Raw genomic sequence first — 25,474 nt, 5'->3', positions numbered from 1 at the left:
GAGTAACTGATTTGATGACCTGGTTGTAGAATTCGACCGACTCTCCGAAGCTATGAATCATTCGAGGATGTTATTAAGGGCAAATTTGAACCAAAATGACTCGTTATGTTGTCTATATATAAAAATGGATGTAAGTTTATATGTTTGTAACGCCATAACTTCCTAACAACTGAACGGATTGCCACCAAACTTAGCACAAGTACTTCTTGCATTTCAGAGATGGTTTAAGGAGTATATTTATAGGGGAGGGAGCATAGCAAGTGTCGTAAACAAGGAAAATGGAAATGTCATGGAAAAAATCATATAACTTGACACGAATCGATACGTTTTGAAGACCATAGAAACATTTTGCATACCATAGATATGACTATACTGGGGGTGGATGTAGCAAGTGCCATTAAAAAGGGGGGTTGTAATGTTTAAAACAGCATAACTCCGAAACAACTGAACGGATTGCCACCAAACTTGGCACAGATACTTTCTGCTCTTCTGAGAAGGTCATAAGATTATTTTAATGGGGTAGGGAGCGTAGTAAGTGTCCTTAACAGGGGAGTCATGAAAAAATTTGTCTGATTTGACGAGAATCGATACTTTTTTAAGACCATAAACACAGTTTGCATATATTAGATATGATTATATGGGTGGTGGATGTAGCAAGTACCTTTAAAAGGGAAAGGGGGGGGGGGGGGTTTAATGTTTGTAACGGCATAACTCCGGAACTACTGAATGGATTGCTATCAAATTTGGCACAGGTACTTCTTGCTCTTCAGAGATGATGATTAGAACATTTTCAGAAGGGAAAGTATGTATGTAGTGTCCTTAATATGTGGGGAGGGAGTCAATTACGAAATTTATATAATTTGAAGAGAATCGACATTTAGACTAGAAGGAGGGGTTTTTGAAAATAAATTTTCATCTTCCATTTTTTGCAAACAAGAGAGTTGCAAGAATTTCAAAGTCGTAATACATATTATTGCTGTTGTTAATTCGAATGCAACGCAATTTTCTTAAAATAATTTTAAAGGATTTGGTTCCATTTTGCCGGTAAATTCAAAGAACTAAGGGAAAATAATCCTAATCTGCCTATGAACTCAAGTGTATTCAAGTCTCAGCATAATTACGAAACAACCATACGGATCGCCACTAAGTTTGGCACATGTACTAAAAGTGAGACTTGATATTTTTTGAAAAGAACAGATACTTCCTACACTCCTCAGAGTAATCATGGAGGAGATCTGTAGTAAGTTCACTGACAAAAAGGAAGTTAAATCAAAATAGATCCTAAGGTTATTTTGAGGATGAGGGAGTGTAGCTCAAGTTTCACGAAAAATTGGTACTTTTTTACGATTACAGTATTTTTCGAGCAACTAAGTGAGGTTCACCAAAATATTCACAAGAGGGAGAGGGAATAAGTATTCTCAAAATTTATCTGAATTGACGAAATCATACAATCAATGTGCATTTTTTTATATAAATTGTGAAAACTGTCGACTCAAGGTGATTGAAATAAGATTACAACAACATTTGTATTAACTGAATCATTTCCTCTCCGATGAACGATCAAAATGGTTAAAGCCTTGGTAGAATAAATTATATAAAAACTTTATTCTATTGCACGAATGTAGTTATGATGTTAAACAGCATTTCGTTATAAAATAATCATTATCATATGGAAAATTTTTAGCAAATAAATGTCATAAAAATTTTTATAAAGAGGAGGAAGTAGCAAGTGTTCATAGCCATTGATGCCAATAGTATTGTAATTCGAATGTGACGAGGAAATACGGAAGTACGTTACAAGCACATATACATATGAAACTCGGAGGTTACTAAGAAGGTATTTATAGAAAGAAAGGTGTTTTAAATGTCTCTAACAAAAGGGTTCAAATATTAAACTGACCCAATTTGTCGAGAATATCGGAACATGAACAGAGTATTGTTCAATCGGGTTATGTTTCACTACAATTAGAGTATTTCACTAAGCAGGACAACTTCGAGAATTTTTTTCGGTCTTCCCTTCACGAAACATTTCCGAGCAACGCCGGGTAATTCAGCTAGTATGTAATATTAATGGAATTCAGTACTTTCAGCTGTCACTATGCAACTCTAATTTGAGAGATATTTTATATATTTTTTTCAGGTAAACAAACTGACTGTATCGTATGGGATTTACATACGATATTCTGCAATGGCCGACTGTAGAGCAAAACATCCGATTCAGATGGTATAGAATAGGATGCCCGTATTCGTATCGCGACAATCTCTAACCGAAGGAAGGATGACGAAAATTATTCTGGTGCGGGATGTGGTTGATGACTATAGGTACAGTTCCCCTACATGTTCGAAACATTATCAGATGCATTGCTCCCACGTTGTCCGATAGCAACGAGTCGCAGCAACCATGTGGTCAACAAACTTCAGTGCCTACTGGGCGAACGTCAAACGGAAAAGATCAATGGGTCATCGTCGTCTTCGTAGACAAGATTAAGCTTTACAAACACATGATGTTTACAAACACACTGACTTGTCTACACCGAAGTCTGTACATACGAAACAGTGATTGGACCAAAGTGCGTTGCTTGTGTACTTTCGATTACGAACTCGTCGGTGCTCCACAATTGCATTTGAAATTTATATTCTCATACAAAACAAAGTACACACACTGAACAGTATTGATAACGTTATCGCTATCAAAGGATTTTGTCAACTGTCGACTCGGTTGGACTTTGATTGTTGGTATGTTTGGTACTATCACTATGTACTAATGCTCAAACCAATTGACCGCTTATCGTCACTTACTCGTTTGTTGAGCTTCTCCTTGATGAAAGGCTTAAACAGGGCCCACACCATTTTGAAGATGAACGGCTGCTTGATGATGTGAACTTCCTTCAGTCGCAACGGCAGGGCCTCCTGGATGAAGGTCAACAGCAGCATGGAAAAGGACGGCGAGAGAGCCCGGACCTGTTTGAGCGAAAGACCATCGAAATCCATCACGACCACAGCGCCGTTGATTTGCGTCGCCGGTTCCAACTGGGCGATCAGGTGAATGATGTAGAACAATCGGAACAGCTGTTCGGAGCTGACCTGTTTCGGATCCCACAGGGCACCGACATTCACCAGTAGCACTCGGCGTCCCTTCTGGTCCCGGTTGGCCATCACGTTAACCACGTTGTGTTCGGTGAAGGCGCGCTTCTCGTCCTCCGGCATCAGATTATGCAACAGATTGTGGTAGTTCTTCTTGAATTCGGCTATGCGGCGCATCTAGAAATAGAACAAAAAAGATGGGGCGAATGAAAAGTAAACTTTTATATTTAACTGAAACTGATACAGTTTTGAAGTTTAAAACATAATAATAATAAGAACTTCCCACATAGATTCACTACAAGTAACGCCCGATTTTTAACGGCAAATTTGTTAGCTTATTTCAAGGATCCCGTATCAAATTACAAGAGTGATTTTCTTAGAATGAAACTCGATATGTTCATTGAATTAAATAATTATTATGCTATTATTTTGAAGAAATGTGACCTGTGTAATTTTATAGGTTAGTGCCAATATCGCAAATCGCAAGTATACCTAATCGAATAATTATTCGCATATTATTAGTCACTCAATTTTTCCATTCTATTTCATTTTGAATTCAGTTTTTGTTTGTCCTCCACACAACTCCCAAACCAAAAAAGCTTCAATTTGGAGCCCCCTGGTAGTGGACGCAACTACTCTCAGTGGAGAACGAGAAAAACAAATACACTGACAAATATAACACATGACATACAAATTTAATTTTGATACAAAGTTCGCTGAGATTCTATTTATTCTTGCTTTGATGTGCAATTTATTATTAAGATAAAGTGGAGTCCCAGTGGAAAAGTTTTCATCCATAATTTAATCACCACGCTATGTCGGAAGGGAAGTACAAATATATTAGGAAATTCGTTATTTATGGTAGTCCATTATAGTTAGTTGGACCAACAAAAAGAATCCGTCTTTGACCAAGGCTGGTAACTGCTCGAACTCGAAGTTACTACGGCGATTATGGTGAACTGTGGAGTTATGCAGATTATCATGGACGAATAGCAAAGTTTGGACATCACATACCTTATGATCAAAAAAGAACCGGAATTTTCATTTTAAAATTCCCGCGCTTGTCCAATCGGTAAACTTTTATTCTCTCAATGTTGGCAACACTGTGTATAAACATTCTGTCAAATTTTGACGCATATCGTACGATTAGTTTTTGTTTGGCGTCTATACAAAGAAGTTGAAAAATTTTCGTGTGGCGATTTTTATATTGGATGGAAATTTAGAACAACGTGCGTGCATCAAATTTTGTGTTGCAAATGGATGTAAGTGTTCCGAAACGTTGAAAATGTTAGAAAAGGCCTTTGGTGAATCGTGTCTAGGAAAAACACAGGCATACGAGTGGTATAAACGCTTCAAAGGTGGTCGTACAAGCTTGGATCATGATGAGATCCCTGGCCGCCCAACAACATCTGTTACTGATGAAAACATTGAATCGGCGAAGCAAATCGTGTTGCAAAATCGTTCTTTACCGATTAGAGAGATTGCTGTGTTGTTGGGCATCTCTTATGGATCAGCCGAACACATTTTAACTGATGTTTTGGGTTTGAAATGCGTCTCTTCTCGGCTGGTGCCAAAAAAGCTGAATTTCAAGTAATGCGCTGGCTCACACAGCGTTGGTTGTGTCGCAGTTTTTGGCCAAAAACTCAACCAATATCATCAACCAAGCACCGTACTCTCCAGATATGGCCCCGTGTGACTTTTTCTTCTTCCCCAGACTCAAATTGCCATTGCGGGGAACGCGTTTTGAGACCATGGAGACCATAAAATAGAATTCGCTGCGTGAACTAAAGGCCATACCTTCGGCGACCTACAAAACTTGTATGGAAATTTGGACCAAGTGTTGGCATGCATGTATTGCCGCAAGAGGAGAGTACTTTGATGGCGATAATAAAGAAATTTATTAAAAATTGAAATTTTGCGTTTTGCCTTTCTCATATAGAAAGGTTATGCAATCACTGTGAAAACCGACTTTTGAACCGAGGGCCGGAGGGCCGAGTGTCATATACCATTCGACTTAGTTCTTCGAGTACGCAAAATGTCTGTGTGTGTGTGTGTATGTGTGTGTGTGTGTGTGTGTATGTGCGTATGTGTGTATGTAACGTTTTTTTGCACTAACTTTTCTCGGAGATGGCTGAACCGATTTTCACAAACTTAGATTCAAATGAAAGGTCTTGTGGTCCCATACAAAATTCCTGAACATTATTTGGATCCGACTTCCGGTTCCGGAATTATGGGGTAAAATGTGTAAAAAATAGTGAAAATAACTGCACTAACTTTTCTCAGAGATGGCTGAACCGATTTTCACAAACTTAGGTTCAAATGAAAGGTCTTGAAGTCCCATATAAAATTCCTGAATATTATTTGGATCCGACTTCCGGTTCGGGAGTTATGGGGTAAAATGTGCAAAAAAAAAGAAAATATGTGTTCTAACTTTTCTCATAGATGGCGCGACCGATTTTCACAAACTTAGATTCAAATGAAAGGTCTTGTGGTCCCATACAAAATTCCTTAATATTATTTGGATCCGACTTCCGGTTTCGGAATTATGGGGTAAAATGTGCAAAAAAAAGTGAAAATAAGTGCACTAACTTTTCTCAGAGATGGCTGATGAAACCGATTTTCACAAAATTAGGTTCAAATGAAAGGTCTTGAAGTCTTATACAAAATTCCTGAATATTATTTGGATCCGACTTCCGGTTCGGGAGTTATGGGGTAAAATGTGCAAAAAAAAAGAAAAAATGTGTTCTAACTTTTCTCATAGATGGCGCGACCGATTTTCCCAAACTTAGATTCAAATGAAAGGTCGTGTGGTCCCATACGTAATTCCAGACTTTCATACGGATCCGACTTCCGGATCCGGAAATATAGGGTAAAGTGGGTTAAAAATTGTATACCATCACTGAAAATGGGGAAAAACCTAAAAAATTCTCTAAATCGACCTCAAATCTTTTCCAATTGATAGTTTTTATCAGTAGACGCCCGAGTATAATAGAATAACAAACCGGATGCAGAAAAATATTTTATTTTGTTACAAGAAACAGAAAAAAAACTAGTTTTGGTTCCAAATCCTGAAAAAAGTAGAAGGTAACAAATTTTGATATCCACTTGTTATCAATAATCGGAATGGTAAACATAAAAATTTGTTACTCATTTGATAGTTGCCATCAACGGAAAATATAAAGAAATAACTGAGTTCACATTATGGGCTATCTTTTAAATTTTATTATGTTAGTTTTTATTCTTACCAAAAAATATAACCGACAAATAAAAAGGATAATTTTGTTTTATTCCATTACTATCACAAACTCTTTTATCTGAAACTTAAAAAAACATTTGGAGATTTATGCTAGTCTCTAAAGTTTTAAATTTTTCCGTATGTCTCTTACAATTATTGATTGATATGCTGCTAATATCTGTAGTTATTTGTACTTTTTAGTCAACTTGAGTGCGAAACTTACAAGAGATGAAATTTAGTATTTCGTTTACCTGCCTTATTGTCATGTTCACACATTGTCTTATTGTATTGTTTATCTTGATGATTCGACATAAGGAGCTGAACTCGTATAGAAATAAATTATTAAAAACACGCTCTGAATTCAATTCCTGTCCTACAATGTATATGTTATCATACTCATCGGTTAGAATATTCTGTATTTGAAAGAAACAATTGTTTAAAAATATGAAAGAATCATCATATTTGAATTTTTCACATGTTAATTTGGTGCAATATCTGATTCCTTTGAAGGAAAACTTACTGTGATATGAAAAATTAGTAGCAACAATATCTTTATCAAGTATTTCTCTGTCTGCAACGAACTTAAATCTTGAATCATATCGCAAACGAGGAAGTTTTCGTGGCTCCCATAGATTATACACCCAATTCTTGATCGGTGAGTTAATAGGCATTGGTGTATAATGACAAAAACGTTTTAAACAATATTTCTTAGTTACTTGAACGACAGGATGGTTATGACCTGTTTTTAAATCCAATAACATTCCATTTCCAGACTCATACGGAAAAAGTGTACTATTCCACAAAGCTCCCAGATTCCTAACGACATCTGATAAATGTGTTTGTAAATGAACATTGTAAACCTCTTGATCAGTGCCATAAAGATGTGCAAATTCTTGAGCAAATTCCACTTACATTGTTTCACATGTTTTTACAGTTTCAACTGAAATGTTTGTTTCAAGCAATTGAAATAAACTCGATGAAAACTTCTTGAAATGTTCCATGTTGATTTTTGGTATTAAACCATAAAAAAAGGGTAAAAACAGTATAATGCGATGCACTCCCATTCACTAGCTTTAAATTTTGCTACCTCGTCAAGTTTTCGCGGATGTCGTGGGAAAACGCTAGGAAATCTTATGCTGATTAGTCTTTCCTCAACTACGTTTCGATTGATTCCTAGGTCACTTGTCACAATCTGATTCCACATTTGTTTGGTCACTCCTAGGAGCGAAGCATGCATATAATCAACACCAAATCCTCGAATAATGTCAAAGTTCGGTAGAATTACCGGTAAACCCTTTATACCTGAAAAATAAAATTTCTGTACATACGATTAAAATATTACCATTTCTGCCTACCAAACAGTTCTTTGGCGGTATCCTGTGCAATTATCATATGTTGTTTAGTACTACTGTGATCCCTTTTTTGGCATTTTCGGTATGGATAGCGAACTTGTTTACCGATTGCTACTCCTGGATGAAGACATAAACTACATCCGAAATAGCCGTTGAATTGTTTCATGTTTTGGATTTTACATCGACAAACTGAATCGACACAACACTGGAGAACTACAATCTTGTATAAAATATTGTCTATGAACATTCCTTCACGAAGTTTCCTCATTTCTAAACAAAAATTTTGAAAGAAAAGTGGCATGTTCGGTTCACCATTAGAAATCCATAATGCAGCCAGAATTAAATAAAGGATACATAGGTGTTTTCATTGAACACTCAAACACTTCTACACCATCCGTATTCACTGATAGAGTTATAAATCTTCCGTCTTCATTATCGATAATCTCTTTTGCAACATATCCGTTTCTTATATCACTGAGGTTATATTTTAATATTTCTTTGGAATATTGTTGTATTTCTTTCTCATACCTTTGGACTGTTTCACGGATTTGACATTCGATCGGGAATGTTTGAAGTAGTCAAATTCTTGACTATAACATTGATTCATAAAGCAACGGAAATTTTTAACAGGTTTTTTAGTCCCAAGATTGGATTGACAATTCTTACAAAAATATACCCTTGTTGCGTCAAATTTATCGGGAAATGCAGATGTAAAACTTGAAAAGGTTTCTGAAAAATTTTCTTGCCGACGATGACGTTCATCATTGACAGTAGATCTTCCAATGCTTGTTGGGTCAATTGATGTCTTATATAGAAGTTCAGCAACATAAACATAACATCGAAAGTTTGCAAGCTATTCGTCAGTTTTAAAACTTCATTGAATTTTCCAGACACTTCCTGTAATAGAAATGCTTCGTTTTATTATTGAAACCTCTGAAATGAGTATTAGGTATTTTTAATATTCCTGAGTTCAAATGTGCTTTCCAATTTTGTGTTCATGCAAATTTGGGAAAAATAATTGATAATCACCTCTCCAAAGAAATAATTCAAGTGTGAAGTTTCACCGGTTGAGCTAAGTTCTTCGGACACCTCTGATTCCCCAAACGATGTGTGTTGTGATAAAATCACTCCGTCTTTTTGATTTTGAATCTTGATTTTGCTACTAGGTGTACCGATGCATATTACTTGAGATGCTGTAAAAATTGGATTAGCACACATAATCATTATACTTATTTTTCGACTGTATTTTAAATCAAATAGAACGTATGGATCTTCTGTGCGTACTCGCATTTTGTTCCCAACTAAGTTCATCCGAAGTAATGTCACTCAATGACAAATTTGGAATCCTCGATGTGTATGGATGACTTTCTACGTCATTGATAAAACACATGTTTCGTGTGCGCCTCTGCGGAAGATCAAAATAATCATAAATTGATTGAGTTTTCAAAGTCACTTTGCTAGATTTTATGAGAAAAAATAACTGGTCAACCAGAAGCCTGCTATGTAGAAGGAAGCAACATTTGAAAATATTTTCCGGATAGATATGTTTGACGATTTTGTTTGCATATCAATGAATTTATAAATTGTTTACGCACGTACACTAAGGTTTTTATTTTCAGGCACATCACTCAATCAAAGTGCATTGTACATTGTAACTTACACACCTTTTTTACATATTTCTTGCCGTACCACGGAAAACTGAGAAAATTATGTTTAGGACGACGATTGCTCATGCCTACGAGTAATTGAATGCCTTTATTAGAACTTATTATTACATAGTGTTCCACAAATGGTAGAAAACGAATATGAATCAGTCCTCTGACGGGTGATCATGAAATTGGGGTTGGAACCGGCATATTCTTGTCAACGAGCTCATATAAATAAATAGTGTGAGCCAGGGAAGCCATGTCATGTTGTACCAATATCTGTGAAGGTAAAGGAGGCTTTAAATTTTGCTTGCTAAATCGATTTTGCCGAGCTAAAGGTTTCACGAATGTGCACCATCATATAATCTGTTCAAATTGGTGTTAAATAACCAAAATATGTGTTTAACAATTCTATGTGTCTCATAGAAATCTGTGCAACAATTCAAAAATTTGTGTTGCACAGATTAATCTATGATACTGGCATCTCTGGTGCATGCATATATGCAAAGACATCATATTAACAAGATATCCAGCTTTCACATTTCCCGAACAAATCATTGGCAACAACATTTTTTGCGAGCATGGCGCCCTCAGGCGAGTTCGCATCGAATCTCGTACACAGAAGTAGGGAAGAGAAATGTCAAATTCGTGCGCGCCAAAATAGTAGCACTGCGCACCCATACAATTGACATGATATGTTGAATGTGACACCGTGCGATGGCGTTGCTGAACTGAAGATTGATTTCGCTCCAAGCTGACAGGGTCTTATATATGCCAATTCAGAATACACGCTAACTGAAAATATTCATATTATGAGTAGTTTATTAATTATAGCCAGAGAAAATGAGTTCAGTCAGAATTAAGATATGAATTAGATAAGTTATTTCGATCTTTTTAATGTGTGGATATGTGAGCTAGCTCTGGAAAACTACACGAAAGTGACCCTGTACAAGAATGGGCAGAACTTTATCACGAATATCTCTTGATGTACTTAACCCAACAACATATTTTTTCTACAAGTTATCGGAAATGTGATCAGGAATTTGTGATAAAATTTGGCAATTGAGTTTTTGAGTTTTGTTTAGCTCTTGAATTGTGGTCCAGTTTCTGAATTCTAAAAACCGGTTCTTTTTAGAACTATTAATATATTCCCAAAGAGCTATACGAAGCTTTCCTACTATGTAAATCTATCATTCCAGTTGGTTCAGGTCCAGAGCTCAGTTCCAGTTACAGTATCAATAATTCAGTTCAGTATTGAATCAATTGCGGGACGTTTGCAGAACCAGTATCCCTTCAACGAAAATCGATTGCGTCATTCAGCTGCAGGTCGTTTGCATTGGAGCAAAATACAACAAAAAGCGGACAACAATGGGGAACATTATGCAAAATCAGCCCTTTTAATGGCTCCAAATGTTATCTAAAGATTGTTTCTTTGCAAATCGGAGATTAAAATATCAGTGTAGTGCAAATCTAGAAGATTTTATTAGCTTTATGGAATTTTCTAAAGCAAAATTTGCAACAGTGTTTGCTGTCGTTTATATCCGAACAGTGTTTAAGATTATAGAGAACTACACAACTTGGCCCTTCTGTCTGGGTGTCAGAGGTTCCGTACAGTATTTTGATCATTTTTGTACTGAAATATGCAAATCCGAAATGGAATAATCGGCATCAAAATTCCGTATGTTGCTATTTTTGACTTCATTCGTTCCGCATTGTTTAATTGTATGATAGAAAATATTTGTTGCCAATAACTCAATCTTTAGTAGAAATGCACCGCTTCAATTCTGGAAGTAGTAAAAGTTGCGAAATTCACACAATCAACTAATACGAACGATTAATATTTTTATTCGTATTCACGTCCTCCAATTATGTCTGTCATATTACTCATCTCCCATCTGGAAGGTACGCATCGCAAAACTTCGGAAATATGCATAAAAGCAAATAAAAATCTCAGTGTGCCTCTTTTTTGCAGAAAATTACGACACTTCGATTGTGCATATCATATTTTAAACTCCTTTTGGTGGATAACTAATCGTTAGCAAATATTGTTGAAATTCGGAAGTTCAAGGAGAAGAGTACATTTCACTAAAAATTCTATATATTTAATTTAACGTGCATAATTAAAATTGTCGGAAAAACAACGGTCACGTTTTCCTATCGAGGTCAGTTTTTCAACTGGTACAGCATGAAGAAGAAAAAGACAAGAGTTGTGAAGCAAAATACAAGCCTGCGTTTGAAATCGAACCGTGACAACATTGCATTTGTCGCTGATATAGTTCGATCTGAGCAAGAGGTAAAAATATTTATTTTTTTCGAAAAACTTTCAACTATATATAACCTCATTTTTTCGCAGAATGTTCATCAGCACAATGTTTCAGATGCAACGGGAAAGTGCGATTCCCCTCAGGTTCGTAACAAAATTATTGTTGTACGTCTTCGTTATACTAAGTATTGTTAATTTGTACAGAAATTTCCAAGAAAAACGGCCATAAAATCTGATTGTAGTAAACGGTCTCCGAAACCAAAACAAACAGAAAGTCAACATCCTATACCAGCTACCGGCTCCCGATCAGGTGGAGCTCGCTTGCAACAACCTGATTTGAATAGCTCAAAGGAAAGTGTATGTTCACCAAAAAAGAGGTCGAAGTTGGACAAACTACAGGGTGATTTTTTAAGAGCTTGAGAACTTTTTTAAACAATAAAACGCATAAAATTTGCAAAATCTCATCGGTTCTTTATTTTAAACGTTAGATTGGTACATGACATTTACTTTTTGAAGATAATTTCATTTAAATGTTGACCGCGGCTGCGTCTTAGGTGGTCCATTCGGAAAGTCCAATTTTGGGCAACTTTTTCGAGCATTTCGGCCGAAATAGCCCGAATTTCTTCGGAAATGTTGTCTTCCAAAGCTGGAATAGTTACTGGCTTATTTCTGTAGACTTTAGACTTGACGTAGCCCCACAAAAAATAGTCTAAAGGCGTCAAATCGCATGATCTTGGTGGCCAACTTACCGGTCCATTTCTTGAGATGAATTGTTCTCCGAAGTTTTCCCTCAAAATGGCCATAGAATCGCGAGCTGTGTGGCATGTAGCGCCATCTTGTTGAAACCACATGTCAACCAAGTTCAGTTCTTCCATTTTTGGCAACAAAAAGTTTGTTAGCATCGAACGATAGCGATCGCCATTCACTGTAACGTTGCGTCCAACAGCATCTTTGAAAAAATACGGTCCAATGATTCCACCAGCGTACAAACCACACCAAACAGTGCATTTTTCGGGATGCATGGGCAGTTCTTGAACGGCTTCTGGTTGCTCTTCACTCCAAATGCGGCAATTTTGCTTATTTACGTAGCCATTCAACCAGAAATGAGCCTCATCGCTGAACAAAATTTGTCGATAAAAAAGCGGATTTTCCGAATGGACCACCTAAGACGCAGCCGCGGTCAACATTTAAATGAAATTATCTTCAAAAAGTAAATGTCATGTACCAATCTAACGTTTAAAATAAAGAACCGATGAGATTTTGCAAATTTTATGCGTTTTATTGTTTAAAAAAGTTCTCAAGCTCTTAAAAAATCACCCTGTATATCTCGATAACCATTCAGAATCTGATGAAGAATGCGAAATGGAAGAACGGAGAACGCAAAATTGTAATACACTTGGCATAAAGAGGTCTTGCAGAGTACGGCTACGAAAGAAAAGACAAATTTGTTCATGCACACCATGCATTGCAAATCAAAATTCGGAATTTAATCGAAATTCTAAAATTACGAAAACCTTGATTCGCTGTTCTTCAGTGGAGGTATGTAAAAAAACTTTCCATACATAACATTTACAACAGTTGTTTTGTTCAGAGTTTTTCTAAAAGCGCTTCGGTGAGGCTTCAAGATTTTGATTCTACTGATATTTCAATTGAAGCAACACCAACGAATAAATCTGTAAATAAAAATATTACAGTAAAATCAGATAAACTGCGTCAACGATATCTGAACTCTGATTATCCCAGCAACATAAAAGAGACGGCCGTGACGAATTTAGAGGCAAATCAACAGTTTGAAGGCATATTTGCTGGAAAATCCAAACTGAACACAGTTAATTCGCGACGATCAGCTATTACGAATTCGATATGTGACTCAGATCTATTGAGAGAAACGAAGACAGCTAACGTAGTTGGAAAACATCCACCGGTAAATTTACTTAAGTGAAAAATAGTTATAGTTTTTTAAGTTTCATGTAGAATATTTGCAGATTAACAACTCTTCTGTCACCAATAATGCGAAAGTTGTTACAAGAATAGAATCAAAATTAATAAAATCTTCGGATACAGACTTTATTTCATTGGATGATGTCAACGGCGAATATTTCGTTTCTCGTTCTAAATTACCTATGTCTAAAACAATTCGAACAATCATTAGAGATACCACAAAGAAAAAAAATCGTATGCAGTCTATATTGACCCCCTTAAGTAATAGGGTATCTCCAGCAACCAACAGCTTTACAGATTCCTCAACTGACGATATGGCTAACGTTGGCGATTACTCTTCAAAAGGTTATTAAACCCATTTTTTATAGTATCATTGGTTAATTTTTTGATTATTCACTTAATCGATTTCAGGTTGCGTCAATTGTAAGATACTTAGTAAAAGAATTCTAAGTTTAACAAAACGTTTAACAAAGATTACGACAGTATATCGTGATTTACGCATTAAATCAAACCGTTTAGCATGTGCATTAACATCTCGTCTATTGCCAAGTAAAGACAATTTCAATTTTAAGACAGTTCCCGGGTATCCATCTGCGGAAAAATTAACTCAGCTCTCGAATCACGCTGGAGATAGTGATTTCATTTTCATTAAACTTGTAATGAAAGAACTCTGGCCACAGGGATTTCACGGCAGAACTGTAACTGGTAGAGCATCTAATAATCCTTCAGGTCGACCGATTGATGTCAGCAATGCTAATTCATCAGTTCATATGCCCTTGGCAAACGATAGTTCTGAGAAAGAACCACTTGAGAAAGAAAAGGTCAACTATGTTAAAGGTAAAATTTTTGAAGTGTGCATGAGAAAATCATTTATGTTTTTACCTGTTTTAGAACGCCTTTATGAAAGGAAAATACTGACTGGAATGGATCCAACGACTGCTGCACAAGAATCTGCGAGACAATCCGGAAGACATATGGCAATAGTAATTGCATATTATGCCAAAATGGGACATTTTTGAAGTTGAATTATAACAAATAATATGCGTTGAAATATTACTTTAATAAATGGATTGAAATACAAAATTATATTGTTTGACTTGAAACAAAATTTGACATATTAAACCAAAAACAAAATAAGTTATATTTCTGTTACTGATCATAGCATAAAGTAACAAGTTTCTAGCAAAATTTGTTATCACACGCAAATCTGAAATTGTTCTTATTTTGTTACAGATGTATTAACTTTTGTTATTTTCTTGATAAGTTTCATGAGTTTTTTGTTATCAGTTATGTTATTTAAGCAACTAACGGATCCTTAATTATAACAAACTGTGTTACTGAAACAAAGTAGCAAAACATGTTATTATTTTGCTACTTTATTTTGCTCGGGCGGTCAAACAAACCGATTTCGGTTATTCTTTCAAGAATCGCAGTATTATATATGATAGTATGATCGATATGAGAAAGGCATCATTACACATCTAGGTGGATTAAAACAGGTTTTTTAATAAAATTCCGGTTTGTTTTTCTATCATAAGGAGTAGGGTAAGGGCTCCCTATTTCATCTCATTTGTAAGAGCGTCGCCTCAAAACCCCGATTTAGCCACTAAAATCACTATAACTTTTCCATACTACTGCTTCATTCGCCTTGCTCCACGTTGAGAATTAATTCACAATTCTTGAAAATTTATCTAATATTCAAGAAACAGCTAAAAACACTTATGATGTGTTCACTACTCTGCTCCTTATTCCATCTCAATGGATTTTTATCCATCCTATCGTTGATCCTTTATTCATCCTGTAAATTAGCAAAGGCGACAGCAATCAAAACAAAACATTCCACTATTACACTCTCAGGTTCAAAATGTCAGAATTCTTCTTAAAAAGGGCCTAATGCCAACTATGAGATAATACACGATATTTTTAGAACCAGTTTGAAATCATTTCAACGTTTAAAAAATTTTCGGTCGTTTCCGTTACCTTTCGTTTTAAGGTAGCGCTTCGCCGTGGTCAGGTCGAAGCGAGACAACTCACTGCTTCCTCTTGTTTTGTCGCCGAAATTCACCCTAAATTGCAAATTTCTCCAATACTAACCCGTTTCACGAAAAATCAAAAACATACGATTGTAGGTAAATGATTTTACTATGCATGTTTTTCTTTCGCGAGATTTCGTGCGAGTTTTGTTAAACATTTTGTTTTCTTTTTTCCTTTTCTCGCTATAAACAACTCGCATATGTGGGGATAAGCTACGTTTTCAACACAGCGTCAAAGCTAGTAGCGATGAAAATCATTACTGATTTCTGGTTCTACTGAAACATGAATAGAAATTATTTTACAAAGTAGTAACACTTACTTACATTTTCTACTCATCTATATTCAACGTTTACGCAGAGAGAACGGACAACGAAAACAAAAGAAATGTTGTTAGCGTCTACCGCATGTGGCATTTTGCACACCCCAATGCATGCGTTGACATTGTGTGCGTGCGAAAGAATAAGGAAAAACTCATTTATTTTTATAACTCGCACGAAATCTTTCGATAAATATGTTTATCAGGCACAATTTATATACGAATCGATAGAAAAATTAATTATCTAGAATCGTATGTTCTTGGAATATTCGTTTTCTTCCCCGTTTTCTCACAATGTTGCGTAAAGTGCGTGAAACCCCGGGATAGGCAGCGAACTCCCGTGACCACGGCGAAACGCTACCTTTAAATTTAAAATTTTATTGCAAAGTTAGTTTGGTGGACTTTAAATAAAACCAAAAACGGAATTGTTACTATTTAGGCATTAGCCCTTCTTAAAACAAAGCCCAGAGCCAGAGATGCCATTTATACAGATTTATCTGTATTGCATAGATTTTTTCGTTCGCATACTGATTTAAATCAATGGACAGATTTTATACAGATTTCCTAAATTTAATACAGATTTGTACAGGTTCATAAAAAGTGAGAAGTAAAAAATTAGATTTTTCTCTCTGAGTATCTATTAGTGTTTGATTGCAGTGATTTTTTAAAGTTTATCAATCAACGGACAAATCACATGTTAAAGTGGAAATCTTTTGTGCAGCTAATTGATTATGATTAACACCATTTTATTAGTGAAAACAGATAGAGCAGATATAGACTTTCTATGCAAAGTAATATATATTTTCTTTCATCTCATATTTTTGAAGACTTTTATTGCATGTCGGGTAATTTTTGAAGTTTTTAATCGTTAACTAAACAAGTGGCAAGTGAACATTACTAATTATGTTTTTTACTAATCATGTTTTGAGACGATTCGATTAGTAGATATTCAGAAACATGACGAACTGTAAATCTTGAGACAAAAATGTGTCCTAAATTGAAAAGTGAGTTTATTTTATATGAAAAAAAAAAACGATCACCGAAGAATTTAAAACCATTTCTTTCAATGGAAAAGTGTGACAATAGCTTTTATAATCATTTTGAAACATTTCACAGTTTGGTTCAGGTAGGTTGTAAAATATTATTCATGTTTATTTTTTGTTTATTTGTTTATGTTGAGAGCAGGGAAAAGCCCGATGGAGATGAAATTTGGCAATCTCTCTCTCCAGCCGGCATAAAACCTCCTCATCTGTCGTATTAACAGATTACAATGATCCAACAGATACAATAAGGCTTAACACTAACAATAAAAACTTATAATTAAAACTAAACCTATAACCCTATATCTAGTTGATGACACCAAGCACTACAGGGTAGCAATAGTGTTCTTGCTTCAACTGGCAGAGAAAAAGGGATAGGTAAATGGATGATGAAGGTAGGTGGAGGGGAGGGAAAGTAATCGTGGTCGAACAACGGGGTTAGAATCGGCATGTAGATCTAACTAGTGGTCGAAAAGATGGTGGAAGACGGAGGAAAGAAGGAAGTGCGAGCGGGTTAGTATTTGCAAGCGAATCTGATTAGTTTCCAATAGAAAAAAAGAGGACGAAGAAAATGAGAGGGGAAGCGAAATGGTTAGTATCATCGGGCGAATCTGATTAGTTTCCAACGGTGATAAGAGAAATTTTTGTATTTTTGTTCAACCATCACTAGGTTGAACAAAAATACAAACGGTTACAGACAAATCCTGATCCAAAGTTAATCTGACAAGTGGCAATGAAACAATCGTTTGATCATATTTCGAGATAGATGAAAGTCGAAAACATTGGAGCAGCTATTGAATGTCCTGCACATACTGGAAAATGGTTCATTGGAACCATAATTTGTTCGTGCAATGGGTAAACTCAAGAAACGATGAGAGCGTAGATTACGTCGATGAATGTCCAGATTAATCAATTGCAGAAGTTCGGGATAATCGATAAGTGATTGTAATAAATCAGCAACAAAAACGGCTTTGGAGACATTCCTAAGAACAGATAGCAGATCCAGGGCTTGTTGACATTACAACGATCTTTGTAGCTAGGAAGATTAGTGGGATCCCTCCAAGGTAAATTGCGCAGAGCGAATCTAACAAATTTACGCTGGATAGCTTCGATGCGTGCAATGTCGATTTGATAGTGAGGTGCCCAGACAACAGCTGCATATTCTAGCGTCGAACGGATAAGAGCACAATATAATGCCTTAATACAGTATACATTAGTAAAGCTCTTGGTAACACGAAAGACGAAACCCAAGAGATACATCGGCTTTATTTCCCTTCTTGAAAACTGGGAAAATAAATGATTTTTCCAAATATTTGGAAATGTTCCTGATCTAAGAGAAATATTGAACAACATCGACAGTGGAATAAGAAAACTCTTTGAGCACTTTTTTAATACTAATGAAGGAATACCATCCGGTCCAGCTTTGGAAGATGATTTCATCTTAATACACGCTTTTTAAATCATAGCAGTTGTTATGAAAGGGTGAGAACTAGTTGGAGAGCGGCTAGGACCATTGATGATATCTTTGGAGATCTGATCACTCGAAAGAATTTCATTGGAGAATACACTGCTGAAACCGCGACTGAAATTTTTTTCGGTAATAGTGTGCCATCTAGTGGCTAGTAGTCATTACGGTGTTAGCGTTATTTCAGTGACAGAGCGCCATATAGCTGCAAATGACAGAAACCAATTCAACCATTTATGTTGGTTAAAAACAACGTTTTATTTCTCTAATTCAACTAAAAAATTAGTTGAATGGATATGAAGTGTGCCTTAGCTAAGAAATGACAATTGGTGAATTCAACAAAAAAAAATAGCCATTTCAACAAATATTTTATTCTTATCAAGGGAATTAGAATTAAAAAATCTAAATTAGCAAAAGTAAGATTTTTTTAGTTGTCTCAAAAAATAACTAACTAAAATCAGAAAATCAACTAATATTTTCGCCAAAATGCTGATATCGGCCTTTCCGTGTTCTTATTATCCATACTTGTATTCACAGTATCACTTCATTTATAGATGAAGGACGTAAAAAATAGAAAAATCACAAACACGACGAACAATTCTTATGGGACAAAGAGATGAGTTTACAGGAATAACTTTAGCAATTACCGATATTTGAATAGCATTTGTTGAAAATATCACAAACTTCCTTGTTGTCATTATTTTGTTGCCCCTATCGATCAAGTATAGTATAGTTAGTCCGAACGTAGATTTAATTTTATGTGCATGCTATAATATTTACAAAAAAATTCTCTGTTGCTTCAAATTTTAGGGAAAGTTATCGTATTCTGTGACAGTAAAAACGTTGGAACTCATATTAAAAAAAAAACGCCTGTCCTGCACGGAGAAACACAAGACTTGCGATTGGGTAAAAACAAATCTCTCGGATGATGCAACTCGGATGATGCAAGCATTCGAGTGAAGCGGGGCTTGGTTAGGAAACAGTACCGATTTCGCTCAGCACACTGTCACTCATCTGGTAAATCTGAAGGTTTAGAAGTGCTTTCTAGAGCGGGGCTTTGAAACTTGAAAATCAAGCACGAGACCCACTTTCATATGTCGTTTTCGCTTGATGCCAAACCTAACCCAGTTTCCACCCTAACTGCTGTCAAACCGTTTGTTTGAAGCTAGTTTCGAACCTAGTTTTAACGTTGTTGAATTGAAAATCGAGTCAGTTTCGAACCTGGTTGTTATATCAGATTTGCTCAAACCCCCGTTGCTAAGTGTGAAATCAACACAGTTTCGTGAAAAGTGTTTGTATGATGAAACTACCCTGGGTCAGTTTCAGTTTTCTCAAGCAAAAACGACAATAGCGAATTGACGAAGGGAACTGACAACGCCTGCTTTGACTGTCACTAACAACATCCCAACGCAAACCGTATCTGATCATGTCTGAGTTATCATAATGCAAGCCTGTTTACCATTTGAGATGGCTTGTAAACAAAAAGCTTTGATATAATTTGTTCCCTCACAAAAGTTTTCAATGAAAATCATTCGATGAAATTACAATTACATCTTGCTTTTAAGATTTGGATGTCCAAAACAAAAATCAACTGGCGTTTGTGAACATCATTTAGTAAATTGTATAGCTTTTCCATGACTGCGTTTACCATATAATTTCGTAACAAGTACTTTTAGGATAAATCTTGGGAGCATTTGATCGTCATAAACCGCTTTACGAAAAATTTGTAAGGCTTGTTTGTGACAAAATCCGCACACCCCTAAATACGTATATTTATAGAAATCTGTATAAAATGTTCAAAACGACGTATGTAACAATGAGAGATTCTCTTTGTTTACTTTCTCTTCCGATTATTGCGAAGTATTCCTGCTTTTTTCGGTAATTTCTCCAGAGCAGATGAAAAGATGATAGCTTTAGTTATTGTTATCTGTAAATGATTGGAGAGAAGGATTGCTAAGAATGCCGTAATAATCAAAAGAGGAAGTAAACAAAGAGAATCTCTCATTGTTACATACGTCGTTTTGAACATTTTATACAGAAATACTTTATCAACGCGTGACATGTTTCGCAGACTGATGACGTATGTCTGTTCATTGTGTAAAATCTGCACCTGTCAGGAAGAAAACTTGTGGAAATCCTTCTTAATCCTCCATCCTCGACCATATTGGTATTGCGAGCTAATCAAACAACCTACTAGTAGCTATCAAACGAGTGTGTCTTTCAAAATCGTTCCTTTTATCTCTTTTATCTTTATTTGTTGCGTTGAAAAAGACTGGGATACGTCACATGTATCAGTGCATTTTTCGAGACGAAAATGTTCGCCATAACTCTTTCAAATTTGAATGACATTGTTAGCTTTCAAATAAGCCTAAGTTTTTCGAAATTTGTTTAGTCATCTTCGCGAAAACTCAGCCGATGAAAAGTATGTAGTATGGCTAGTCGTTTACGTTACTTATACCATTATATGTCCGGAACCAGAAGTGACAGCCATTTTGTCTTAGAATTTGGTCCATAATTCAATAGTGACTTTCAAATGAGCCTAGAATTGTTAAAAATCGGCTAAGTCATCTCTGAGAAAATTGAGCGGTAAAAAACAACGTGTTTTGTCGCTTACGTCACGTATTCCATTATATTTCCGGTTTGGCAGGCAATATGCAGATGTGGCCGAGTAAGCCAAAGCTTTATCCCTACCGAAATGGTAAACAAGTAAATGTGAAGTGATTGTAACTATTCCTACACCGTCATGATACTTTTTCGCTATTCTGCCATGAGTTGGTATCTTGTCACTACACACCAAAGATGTTTCGGAATGGTATAAAGCGAATGGAGTTCGGGTTGTTCCGAAAGAGGCAAATCTACCTAACTGTTCGCAGTTGGGTGTTGGGCTCTGACAAAGATAGAACTTTCACAATATAAACAACAAGAAAAGAAACAGTTTCAATCCACCTAGTGGTGTAATGATGCCTTTCTCGTATTACTCATAACATCAAAAATATTACTGTGGAATTCGCAAAAACAACTGTTCATTGAATAGCAATAGGAAAGTTTCTTCGGACAAGTCTAACAAAATCTACAAATTCTGTTTAGTCTGTAGTTTTGAAACCAAAAGTAGTATCCACAACAAATTTAGGAACTACATATGAAGCTGTAAGACTTTTCTTTTGAACCTATGTGAAAATCGATTTGACCATCTTGAAGAAAAGTGAGTGAGATCCTTTTTGCAGTTTTTGATCTCTATTTCCAATTCTTCCGAAACCGGATTCAGACGACCGAAATAGCCGAAGTTAGTTCGTTTACCAGCAACAAATATGACCTACAAATAAGAACAGTATAAAACCTATACTAACTATCTCATGCTTTATTTCGATTAAACCAATTAAACGAACTTTAACAAACGAAGCGAACCTGCGTTTTTGATACTTCTGCATGTGTAAGTCAAGCTAAGCAGCGTGAGTCAGCAGCATAAAACATGTAGTAGGATTATTATTATTATTATTATTATTATTAATATTATTATTATTATTATTATTATTATTATTATTATTATTATTATTATTATTATTATTATTATTATTATTATTATTATTATTATTATTATTATTATTATTATTATTATTATTATTATTATTATTATTATTATTATTATTATTATTACTATTATTATTATTATTATTATTATTATTATTATTATTATTGACATCTCTGCACTACCGGCTGTGAAAATTGCATATATTTTAAAATAAATTTCAATTAATTGACATTCTTTTTCATTCTTTCGGTCGCACTTATCATAAAATAGCTAAAAATTTTATCAACCGCAACACTGTCTTTTGCCAATATCACATACTAGTAGCAGACCTCCGTAACCGTTTCGTTTTCTTTATATCATGTAAATAATTTTATATATAAATTTCTTGGGATGCCGGAAACCGAACACCTTTTTGGAAATGGCCAAAATTTATCACTTTACTTACTTGATAATGAAGATTTTTTCAATCAAATGAATCAACTTAGTTGCTTAGCTAGGGACTTTAGCTTACCATTGATGTATATATGTCCGCATAATATGCACTTAGTCAGAAGTTATAAGGTTAAAAGAAAAGGGTGTCGGTAACCGAACACTCTCCCCTATAACTGTTTTTGACTTTCGTTTGAGAAAAAACTCATGAAATGGGTAATTTTCCACTTATCACGCTTTAGTTCCGAAACTGGATGTCGGATTCGGATAAAATGTTCGACAAGTTTTTGGGAAACTATAAAACCCTTTCATTTGAATCTAAGTTTGTGAAAATCCTAACTCTGGAATCGGAAGTCAGATCTGAATATGACATTCGGCACTCCGGGCCTTGGTTAAAAAGTCGGTTTGCACAGTGCGCTATGGTCCAAAACGGGTAATTAGCGTGACAAAAATATTTTCACAATTAAATATTAGATTTTTGTAGTTGGTGCCTTCACAAAAGTTATTTGTGATCGAATTGCGCTCCTTTTGATGAACAATGTTACTGGGGTGGTCCTCATTTAGATTGAAATCTGAAATCTAACTTTCTTAATTGAACTCAAAAATGATTTTGTTGTACAATAAAGTTGTAGGTAATTTTATTATGAGCAACTTTGCTGGGAAAACCACCTTTCTACTTTTTATTTGATCGAGTTACATAAATTTTTCCGAATAAAAGTAGGGTTAAAAATTCACTTTTTTTGTTGTAACTTTTTTGTGAAACGTTCTACGGAAAAGTTGTCGTCAGAAGAGTTGTTAAACCAATCATTGCGCACAATTTTGCTCAACCAAGGATTTTCATATGAGCTAACAGTAAAAAGTTTTGATTATTTTTTCATCAAAAACTAGTCAAGCTTCAAATATCAATATTCATTAGATGTCAGATCGATAAATATGTATCTTATATAGTATAGTTTTTGTGTGTCTCATTTCTCGAACGGACAATGTATGGAACACTTGTAGAACTAATTTGATACTATCATTTTGTTGAAGGAAGTGTGTTAATACGTTAAGGCATTTAAGAGTTATGCAATGTTTTTGGGGTTTTTGAAGGTATTTTTAAAACTAATTTAAATAAATTAAAAAAATAATACCCTTCCAATTTTTCTTAAATTTTTACTTATTTTATGACCTTTCAGGAACCGCATAGGATACATTTTTATCGATCTGGCATCTAATGAATATTGATATTTGAAGCTTGACTAGTTTTTGATGAAAAAAATCATAACTTTTTACTGGTAGCTCATATGAAAAACTGTGACTGTGAAAAAAAATTGTCTGCGAATCATCTAATAGTATGAAATTCCTTTATCAGAGAAAAATTTCACCTCATTTTTTTTTTATTTCTGGTGAAATAATTTGTAACATTGTGCATAGTTTTGTCGTCGATCGTAGGTTCAATTCTATAGCGCATTATACTTCTCCACCGGAAAAGAGAGTAATTCCATCATTCGTTAATTTACCAGTTTTAAGTAAAAAAAAATCTATCAACGATCAAATTTAGAAAAACCCAATCTTAATCTAATCATGCAGCTCACAATGGAAACTAAGCGATATTCAATTACTGATAGATTATGGTCGCTTCCCGAAGTCTGGTGGCGATTAAAAAAGCATATATCAACATACAACAAAAAAAATGAAATCCCGGATCAACTCGTATCAAAGTCCATCGCATCGCATTACTCCGATCGACAAAAGCTGATAAATCATCGCAAAAATGTTATTGTTTAAAGTACGTATTACGTCAGTGCGGTTTCATTCAACCGGTAACAGACCGGCCGATAGTTCACTGAATTGAATGAGCAGGGAAGCCAAGGGGGGCGACGAAATTGAGCAGAACCAAGTCAAGTCGTCTGTGGTGCAAAATCACGTACGTGTGGAGATTTGGTGAGCGAAACGTATCGCCTTGGTAACATGTGGCACTGCTGTGACATGTATGACAACTGTATCGCAGTAAGCGCTGATAAGACAAACCAATCAATCGGGTTTTTTTCTCTCGGAGAGATTAAGGAATAGTGACCATTGACTTTACCGAATTCGATTCCGTTTCACCTTTGGACTTACCATTTTGATAGCACTTTCCGGGTAGAAATGGCACGGGCGCAGAAAAATCAACAGGAATTCGTCGTCATCCTTGTAGTGCAGATCGGTCGCTTCCTTTAGCAGGCTGCGCAGTTCTTTGATAGCCGCTTCGCGTACTTCCGGTGTTTCACGAAGTTCCTTGCGGGCTACCTCGAGTAGTTCGGGCGTTGGTGGTTCGGTGTCGATGTCGAATTTTAACGGCATTTTAAAACCAATAGCAATAACTGTCAAAACTACTAAACACTAATCTCGTTCAGAGCACCAAGTCCTGAGCAGGACCACTAAAAAGCGTTTTTTTTTCTACGGCGATCCGTTCAGAGGGAAGCCAGATTAGCAACTGCTTAACCAACTCCCGACGTTAATCACTTACTAGTCGAAGACACATTGAGTTCCTATCTCATCCAATCTGAACAGTAGAAAAGGAAAAACTTTTCACTTAGAATATGTAAATATAAAAACACACACACAAACACAAGAAAGCTCGGACCGTTCGTGGTTTATCAGTTCCAAATCCCCTCGCCAGCACCAGGATGGTGTTGACCAATCGGACCTCCAAAGTTCAGTGGAAGAAAGTACGCTTATCCTTATCGCATGCAGCGCGAACCAGCTATTGAACGCTTCGGCGGAACGTTCTTATCTGTCTGCCCCCCAACACTTACACTCTTTCCCTTGTTGTCTGAATGCGCCAGACCTCGGTCCTATTGGTAAATGTTCCGAGTAGCTCAAAGAAGGTGATAAGCGCAACTGACGAGGAAACAAAGTGCGTCCAAAAGCCGAAGCCATCCGCCACATTCGAGAAGGCGCTAAGGCGGAAACTCCGGAACAAAGAACGCAGCCAGCTCATCGATTTGCGATCCTTTGTTGTGAAGGAATACCGCCCTGGAATCCAATTACACTTTCTTTCAGGTCGACCGATCGATCGATCGATGGATCGATGTTTTATTAATGCATAAAAAGCGTTGAAGGTTTTGTAACTGCTCGGCTTACGGATGATTCAGTCGTTAAACCCGAGCAGTGGC

The 25,474-nt window shown here is 35.8% G+C and overlaps 1 protein-coding gene and 1 long non-coding RNA gene across 4 annotated transcripts in view; one reads left to right on the top strand and one right to left on the bottom strand.

Annotated features, from left to right (window-relative positions):
* The window catches only part of LOC131431767 (retinaldehyde-binding protein 1-like), a 33,838-nt gene extending 8,668 nt beyond the window's left edge, over positions 1–25,170 (bottom strand). The window contains exons 1-3 of one of the 3 annotated variants that reach the window (XM_058597644.1): positions 24,927–25,170; positions 24,438–24,861; positions 2,800–3,261 (exon numbers count right to left, since the gene is read on the bottom strand). In XM_058597644.1, coding sequence (XP_058453627.1) covers positions 2,800–3,261; positions 24,438–24,659 — 684 coding nt within the window. In that variant the 5' untranslated portion in view covers positions 24,660–24,861; positions 24,927–25,170. Of the gene's footprint in view, positions 1–2,799; positions 3,262–24,437 lie in introns of all 3 variants that reach the window. The other 2 variants (XM_058597643.1, XM_058597645.1) reach the window with 2 other exon arrangements.
* Positions 13,205–14,362, top strand: LOC131431768 (uncharacterized). The gene is made up of 3 exons (XR_009229722.1): positions 13,205–13,504; positions 13,566–13,866; positions 13,933–14,362. It is a non-coding gene; the product is annotated as an uncharacterized LOC131431768 (long non-coding RNA).
* Positions 25,171–25,474: the final 304 nt, after the last annotated feature.

Source organism: Malaya genurostris, chromosome 2, assembly GCF_030247185.1.
Source record: "Malaya genurostris strain Urasoe2022 chromosome 2, Malgen_1.1, whole genome shotgun sequence".
Lineage (NCBI taxonomy): Eukaryota > Metazoa > Arthropoda > Insecta > Diptera > Culicidae > Malaya > Malaya genurostris.
This window is presented reverse-complemented; position numbering and strand designations above follow the sequence as displayed.